The sequence below is a fragment of the Maniola jurtina genome, chromosome 14 (assembly GCF_905333055.1).
Source record: "Maniola jurtina chromosome 14, ilManJurt1.1, whole genome shotgun sequence".
NCBI classification, from domain to species: domain Eukaryota; kingdom Metazoa; phylum Arthropoda; class Insecta; order Lepidoptera; family Nymphalidae; genus Maniola; species Maniola jurtina.
Window position 1 is genome coordinate 14,656,530 of NC_060042.1, and position 9,080 is coordinate 14,665,609.

Here is a 9,080-nt window from a genome sequence, read left to right on the forward strand (position 1 = left end):
AGCCGCACAAGTTATGATGTGATGGATGGCTCACATTATGGAATCTTTTATTCTGCGGTTTACCTAAATCATTTTGGTGTTGCGAAGTATTTGCGTGGGCTGATTTTCATCCTAGCCTTGAAATAATGTATTTTGCTAAATTATAAATTCGTATAAATATAATATAATACTAGTTGACTCGTCCCGGTTTCGCACGTGCGGCCTTATAGGTACCTATCCATCTATCGGGATAAAACTATCCTACATATATTAGAATAGAATAGAATATACACTCACGAGAAAATAAAACTTTTACAAGTGCTTTTTAATGGTCAAAATAATTTAGCACTGGTTCAGTTCTGGCTTATTAATCCAGTGAACCTACCTGATACCTATGTTCTTAAAATATCGTCGTACCTTACGAATATAAGGGCGTAACTGGTGGCTTTTTATTTTATTTTTGCTGATTTGAAATCTAATTTTACATAACTTTGTAAAGTTAGCAATGTATTAATTTAACTGACTTAGCTAATTCGTGTATTATGTTTTTTGACGATAAAATATGTACCACTACTTACTTTGCCCATGTAGGCTTTATGTAAAATTGGAATGCGTTAAAACTTATTATATTAAAAGAAAAAAGGAACTTTCGGAATATATGTAGACGTTCCCATTTTCGCATTAAAGCCGCATTTTCATTAGGGGACATTTGTTGCGCGACTCTGTCGCTCGACACGAAATTCACGTGTCCCGCGCGATGTCGCCCGACGTCGTCCGACGTCGCTTGGGACATTTACGTGTCGCGCAACTTGTCGCGAGTCGATGGTCTGCGAGCGTCGACGCGCGCGACCTTCGTGTCCCTCGACAATTGCCGGACAGGCTTTGAGTGGTGAGAACGTGTGTCGCTTTGTGTTCCACTGCACTGAACAACACTCCTTCCTCGGGCGACATACTGATCACGACTGGCCAATGAGAACGAGTCATATGTCGCGGGACATTGTCCCACAACTTTTACAGAGACAACTACGTGAATGTCGAACGACAAGTATCTGCGACATGTCGCCTAGTGAAAATGCGCCTTAAGGCTCTCCGATGCAGCCTCACACCAAATAATAGGTAAGTGTAAGTATCTACTTCCATTTATGTAAGTACCTACCTAGTTACATACCTTGGTATTATTGACGTCAACAGATTGCAATCAATTTAATGTAAGTAGGTAACTACCTTTGTTTAGTGAATGTACCTACCTACCTACCTACTTGTACTACGAACTATGTTTTTCCTGTTTTTCTAGGTATAGGTAGTTACCTTACCTTACTCAAAATAAACTAAAATAGGCAAAAGGCCAATCAAGGCCGTGCGGGCTGACCATGGGCTGACACATTGGTGCCTAATTCCCACTGCATGTTCGCACAGATACCTGCCTGCCTGCCTACTGCCACTACTATCCAGTGATTTGATAGGTGACCACTGACCAGTCACCAGGCGCAGGGAAACTGTAAACATATAAGTACGTATCTCATGGGTATCTATTAAGTTGAAGGGCTCTACCAGTTTTCATTGCCCACTGATAGTGGCTACCTAAGAAAATATTATTGCAAATAATGTGATGTAAAATCACTATGTATTTACTCATATACGATTTTTCTAAATGACAAGGTTGCATGGAAACGGGCGGCTTTGCTCTCAGCAGCCGACAAGGAAGTAGGTACTCGTTAGTAATTAGGAACAACGACATTATTACGTTTTTGCGATTGTTCAGAAGAGCAATTCGAAAGTTTGATGTCCAAAATATGATTTAACTAAGTAGGTAATTCTTACTCTCTCATTTTATACATATTATTTGCATGCGTTGGTTTATTGCAAACAATAAATCTACTTAATACATTTTTTATAAGTAGGTATTATTTTGAAAACTTTGAAAAATGATTATGAACACACGTGTGTCACACGACACAGGGGTTGTTCGCCACATGCCGATAAGCGATCATTGCTTTACCTACCGATTAAATAGTTTACTTAATTTTAGGATTCCGTCTATGGTAAGTGTTTCAGCGGGCTAGCTGTATCTACTCGTATCTCGTGAGGCACAATTGCATCATTTTATTCCGTGCTTAATAAATAATTAACTAATGAAGTACTTACTAAGTAGGTAATTCTCTAACGATTAATAATTACAAGTTCTCGGATAGCAAATGAGCAGACCGTAATGGCACGGTTGGAAACTTGGGACTCGTCATTGTTTCCACCTTACCTATTCAGTGGTTTCCGCTCACAGGCTGTTCCTCGAACGCGTCGGTGTCTCAGCTCTCCATATGACACGAGAACAGACATTCGAACATTCTTCCGATCCGTTGAATTAGCGGGCGCTGAGAGTCGACACACCGCGGCGCGGGAACCCACGCCTCGCCATATTATACCTACCTATTACCTACTGAATCCTGAAAGCAAGACGGGTCAAAAATTAATTTTAACATATCGTGAGGAAGCCTGTGACGATGTTCCAATGGGCCAAGGTGTATGAAGACTGCCAATCTGCACTTGACCCGCGTAGCAGACTATGACCTAAGCCCTTCTCATTCCACCGGGAGAACTCAGCAGTGGACCAGCGTTGGGTTGATCGTGATGATGATAACTAGACCGGTCTGGACTCTCCAGTCCAGTCTAATCAAAACTACTTTCACAAATACGTACAAGCTGCTCTTCTGACGGCTGTCCCGTGAGACGCTGATTTTGTATAATAAGTACCTAAAACATCTAGGCTTGCTTGATGGGATGCGATATCCGAGGGATTTGCTGCTATATTATATGAAGAATTGTGATTACTATGTCTGGTATTTAAAATATGTATGTTAGATTAGGTTAGGTATAGGTAGGCATATAGATGCCAGGCACATGGCTATTTCTGAAGACAAATCCTGAGTTAATGAGCTCAGAGTGGTCAAGTCGTCAGTGTCAGGCGGAGTAAGGTATCACAATTACCACGAGGTAGATGGTCGGTATTATTTGGGTTTCTGTGGTGGGTACCTACTACCTACGTTGTAATAACGTAACCTTAACGTTACCACGAACACATAAAACGGAGCATTTCCTGATGAGGCACTTACGGATACAATATTACAGTATAAAAATGCATATAACGAGCTATTGTTATTCATATTTTCTGAAAGGTTTCGCGATAAAACTGTAAGAATAGTGATTGTTATTTAAACCGGTGCGTCACGCGGCACGCTCACCGCCGTGGTCACGCCAAAACTACATTATCTACATCAGGCTCAGTGGCTCAGTGGCGCCACAGCATTGTTATCAGGAACACCGCTCATTATCACTTCGTCCTTCAACACTAAATATGCAAAATTATAAGGATTTCTGTCGCGACTGTCGATACTCGGACATTCATAACAATCGAACATAAATCTTTACTCAAATAAGCAATGACTTTTACATGTACCAATATCTAGAAGTCATTGGAAATAAGAGCCTTTTTACAATACCTAGCCTTTGTTGAGGAAATAATTTTATTACAGATGTTACCGGAAATGTATGAAATCTGGGAATTGTATACAAATCCTAGGTTTATATAATTCCGAAGCTATTTAGGAAATGTATAAAATATTGCTTCAAAAACTATTTAATACATAAATGTCCTAGGAAATGTGCACAATTCCTAGGAATTAAGTATATAATTCCAATATGGTATTAGGAAATGTATCGCAGCAATCCTGCGCATGTCGCCTGCGCCCCGTTCTTCGGCGACGGATAGGGTCCACGTTTGCGTCGGCCTCCCGCCGCCGTTCCGCTGCCTCCTCCTGAGTCATCACCTCCTCGCAGAAGGAGGCGACGGCGTTCCAAGACCTGTCGCTGCTCACCATGGCGCGAATGACGGCGGGCAACGAAAGGTCGAGCCCCACTTCAGTCACGAGTGCGGCACGCTGGGTCGACCACTCAACGCATGAGTCCAGCGTGTGCTGTGCCGAGTCTTCCGCGTGCCGCAATCGTGGCACACCTCGGTGGGCTCTCGTCTCGCAACCCTACACAAATACCTCTCGAAGAAACCGTGCCCTGACTGAGGATCTGCACGAGGTGGAAAGAGAGAACACCGTGCTTCCGGCCCAAACCTAACCTAACCTAACCAAACTGATCAGACAAAACAATACTCTCCCCCCGCCCCGCTATCCCCGCATACCCATTGATATCTCAAATATTTACATTTCCGACTGCTATTTAGACAATGTATAGATTTCCTAGGAAATGTGTCTAATATAATTTATTTTATACATTTCCGTGCGATTTTAGGAATTACATACATTTCCTAGGAATTGTATACAATGACGGATTACTTACATTTCCGGTAACATAGACGCTAATAAAGGTTTCAACCAGTAACGTTTTGTTGAACAAATAAAAAATTGGAATGCAACGGATCCGTTTATTGATCACCGACCACCGCAGAGCACCAGGCCATTTCATGAAATATCCCTGAACTGATGAGTGTAACATTGAGTGTAACCAACACTCACTAATATTACTTGGATATTACTGTATACCTCTAACTACCTACTAACTACATATTGGAATCACTGACTTGCTGCGTGTGCTCGGCTGAACCAATGTTTTTGTTTATGGAGTTAGGTATCCATCGTAATTATCATAAAATATAGTGTATTCAGGGTACCAATCGGTAGCTAGGTGCTTTACCTTATCTTTCGATACCAGGCAACTCGCGATCGCGACCAATTTACCTGCCTTCATATGATAGGCAGCCGCTGCGAACGAACAGCCACTCGTACTGGGTAACGTTTGCCGTGAAGTTGCGAATTACTTCACAAAAACATTTTGCTATCATATCAATTACTGGCACACAATGGAGAAACCCGATATTATAAAAAATACCGTAAATTGCTTCGCCACGAAACCAGTCTGCCAGTTTCACTTTAATCATGTTTTCATATTATTTTTTGTAATGAATTCATACATAGAGATTGAATATTAAATCAATTCCTGGTACTTGCATCATTTGCATATGATCGTGACGTGGACGGTGACGTCATGGCGTGCACACGTCACGCGTCGCGTGGCCGGGAGCGTTTCGCTTTCGGGGCTTCCCCTAGTCGGGAGCACGTAGACCGATCGAGGAGGATGGGAACCCTTGATCGTGAAGAGAGCCACCCCTAATGGGAACAGCCGAAGTCGATTGGGGAAGCGCGCGAGGGTAGCGCTCTTCTAATACCTATCTAAATGATTGTGGGTGTGATAAAATGACAACACAAGAATCTAGCATACTTCATGGGCTCGTACTCGACATCGTCACCATGATGTCAATCATATTCATTATTGAAATTATTTTCGCCGATAGTGATATAAACGACTAGACTCTAGAGGATGCCCGCGGCTTCGCCCGCGTGCATTTCGGTTTTTTAAAATACCGTGGGAACTCTTTGATTTTCCGGGATAAAAAGCAGCCTATGTCCTTCCCCGGGATGTATCCCATGTCTGTACCAAATTTCATTCAAATCGGTTCAGCGGTTGGGCCGTGAAAACGTAGCAGATAGACAGACAGACAGACACACTTTCGCATTTATAATATTAGTATGGATAAGATAGTTTGTTGCGGATGAAGCTTTAAGTACAGGCTGTTAGAGTTTTGAACAGAATCATTATTTTGTAAAATGTTGTCTGGCTAATTCTTACTGTAATATTATGTTGAAATAATGTGAAGACACCAATAATAATATATCCTCGTCGGCACTTGCCTCACGTGCGCCGATTTTGGGAGCCGGTGGGCAAAGCTCCGACCGAATGTCACCCAAAACAAAAGCCAGCGATGTCTCAATCCGCCGATACCGCCTTGAAATCCGCACCTTATTTGGTGGCTTGGACTAATAGGGCGATGTTTTGTCATATCGAGTTATCGTTTGGCGAAAACCGACACAAGAGTCACGTGAAGCCGCGACCTCTGCAGCTCCGCACGAGGCGGCGCGCGTCCCACAGGCGCGCCGCCAGCTAGGAAGTTGGCATTCATTCGTTGTTATCATTCATAGCCAATGGGCAATTCCATCCTGAATCAGTCGTAAGAAACTAGGCTTAGCACTCGACGATTTATTTTTTATTTAGGTATTATAAGCGAGCTAACTTGGAAGACGTCCTGCAATTTCATTAAACACGGATAGCAGTCAGCTTTCAGGTTTGTATGCGGCATCGAACGGGGTACGGCCTGCGGCGGCGCAGCGTGGTGGCCAGCCACGGCCTAAGCAGCTCCCTCGCAGGCTCAGTATCAGTGGTCTGTGGCCTGCCTCCAACGAGCGAACGATTATAAGAATAGCCGCCCTATTTGTACCTATGTCAGAACTTAGCTCGTTCATGAGAGTACCTATGAAGCTAGTGTCACTTCTGGAAAACTGTTAGATGTTGTTTTTATTTTCGCTGTCCTGTTTATATTCGAGCTCGCGACCTCGTCTTTTTGTAACCGAATAAAAACTCTGTAGGTAAGTATCGGTCTACCTAACTAAAAAATTAACTAGTTTTTACTTCAATAGTAGGTATTTAAACATTCTATTTAGGGGCGACCCCTTTTTTCACATAAAACCAGATACCTATTGAAATAATTTTCCGTGTGCGACTCGCTCGCGAAGGCTACGATCTCAATTTATTATAACAAGGCGCAGAGCGGTAAACTACAAAATGCAGCCATGAAGTGAAATCTTTAAGGTAAAAGTATTACGTATAATTTACTATTCACCCGATATTCAGATTCAGAGGAAGGTATATGAATATGAAAATGAAAAAAAATATTTATTAACCAAATACAACTTATGCAATTTTTCTCCATCCGGTGATAGGTAGTAGCTACCCACACTAGGTGATCCTGTGTCGTGGCTCCGTACCTAATTCGCATTAACAATATACCGATATAATATACTCAACCAAGAGTCATGGGTTTTTGCGTACCTACTTACCTGCGCAACTGTCCGTATCTACCCTTTATTTTAGTATAAACAGACGGACGGGTAACACCTGCCTACACCTATCATACCGAAGACTGGGCCTTTGGAAGACCTCCAAAGTTGATCATACATCCAGCCAATGACTCACCTGCGTCTGCTTTGGCAACGAGCGCACGCGACGCCTCTGTCTCCACCGATGTTTCTAATGTTATCATCTCTACGACCTACGCTATTAGGTGCCAGTGTGTTGTATTAGTAAGGATGTAGGCAGATAAACGTGTTGCAGTTCCCGGTACTGGTGACTGCGATCCGTACAGTTTGCTGACGTCGAGCATTGGTCAGGCGACAGGTGAGAGGCGAGAGGCGAGAGGCGAGAGGCGACCCACTCCTGAATGTCAAATGCGTCATTGTTTAGTCCTACTTAGGTACCTAGACCTACCTACTATATATCTATAGATACACTGTATGTAATCCATACTTCCACACTAATGCTAATAAATTCGAAAGTGTGTATATACGTTTGTCAGCTTTTTCAAGCCCATTTAGAGAGATAAATTGCGTCTGTGGGATGGACATAAGTTACTTTTGCCCGGAAAATCTTACAGTTCCCACGAGATTTCTGAAAACTTCAATCCACACGTACGAAGTCGCGGGCAGCACTGGGCACAGCTCGCAGTTATTACCTACACCTAGTGTAATGTTACTTAAATAGATTGTATTTCCCGTAAAATCACAAATTTTCCGTGATTTATAGTATAATATTGAATGCTTCAATAGATGGTGCGGCCATTCGTCTCGCGCCAGCGTGGAATCACAGAATAGAAATGAGATTGAATAGGATTTTGGCGGCGCGCATGTGTTTGGTTCGGACACAAAGGTGCCGGATTATCGCGAAAGAGACAAGAAAATAATCTCGAAGACGCGACGTGGTCACGGTGCTTGAGGAAAACTGAAACTTGAATAAAATTTGAATACGAATTAAGTTTATAACTCATATGGCCTTGTTGTTATGTATATTATTCTTACTCAGAAATGGGTTCAAAATTAAAATATACCAACCTGTCTACTACCTACGCAATACGTATCTAAATTCTAGATAAAACGAACCGGTAGAGCCTCTTCGTCGCAACACTAGCAGTGTAGAGGAGCAGTGAGAGTTTCAATGTTGAAAGCTCGCTAAAAACTGGAAACGATATAAAATATTATAACCGTGTACCTACTACGTGGGTATAATATTTTTACCATGCTATTTGGTATCTACCTGGCATACATACTTACCAAATAGTTATGGTCTTCGATCAGACGTAAATTGTATGATCAACTTCCAAACTTCCGTAAATTCTAAGATTTATCAGAAGGTGCGGGGCTCGTGCGGGCTCACACTCACGCGCTAAACGAGCGATCATTGCTGCAGCAATTATTCCACGCTGTCGCGCTGTCTGCCCGTGCCGGCAGTGCGCACGCACGTGTGGACGAGTGTGTCATCGCTGCGCCAACTGCCCGCTGAGCGCAGCTCGCTCGGCAGCCCCGAGGCCGTACCTCGATGGCTATGTAATGTAGCTGGCCAGGAAATAACTAACAAATGACATTACACCGTCCCATACCATCTACTTTCGGTGCGTGGTGCCGAGATTCTGCTTGCTCAGCGTGTCATTTTGCAATGTCGTCAAATTAAATTAATTGGACTTGTCCGAATTCACCAATATTTAATTTTATTTTGGAGTAGGTACGACCGTTTACTTGTTGAACACTCTTCACAGACTACAACTAGCGGCAGCCCTGAGATCCAGAACAGGGATGGAACCAAAGATCAGGGAATACGCTCTGTGGATGGAATCTTGTAAGTTGTGAAGTAGGTACCTAGCAGCTGAATCACGCGGTGGGCCGACGGCCTCAGGTTCAAATCTCAAACTCTTTTCCCAAATCTTGGTACCTAAGTTATATTAGGTACTAGCTGATGCCCGCAGCTTCGCCCGCGTGGATTGGTCAGATCCCCTGCAGCATCAGGATTGAGGAGTTGGAATCCAAATTTTTTATGAAACGATGTCGCAAAGTTCCTCTATCGATTAAAAAAGAAATGACGCAAATCGGTTCAGAAATCTCAGAGATTTCGGTGTACATAGGTAGAAAAACACAACTCCCTCCTTGAAAGTCGGT

General features: G+C 43.0%; 1 protein-coding gene across 1 annotated transcript; it reads right to left on the reverse strand.

The window, feature by feature from the left end:
• Window positions 1-3,653: 3,653 nt before the first annotated feature.
• Window positions 3,654-6,001, reverse strand: LOC123872098. Its single transcript, XM_045916227.1, has 2 exons — window positions 5,921-6,001; window positions 3,654-4,010 (listed from the first exon to the last, which is right to left on the reverse strand). Exons 1-2 carry the CDS (start codon window positions 5,999-6,001, stop codon window positions 3,654-3,656), a joined length of 438 nt encoding a protein of 145 aa, XP_045772183.1.
• Between the last annotated feature and the right edge of the window lie 3,079 nt (window positions 6,002-9,080).

Excerpts from the sequence above, each read along its gene's own strand:
- LOC123872098 (XM_045916227.1), bottom strand. The coding sequence starts at position 6,001 with ATGAATGCCAACTTCCTAGCTGGCGGCGCGCCTGTGGGACGCGCGCCG. Across the intron at positions 4,011-5,920 it reads TGCAGAGGTCGCGGCTTCAC|GGTTGCGAGACGAGAGCCCA; the intron begins GTGACTCTTGTG and ends GTATTTGTGTAG.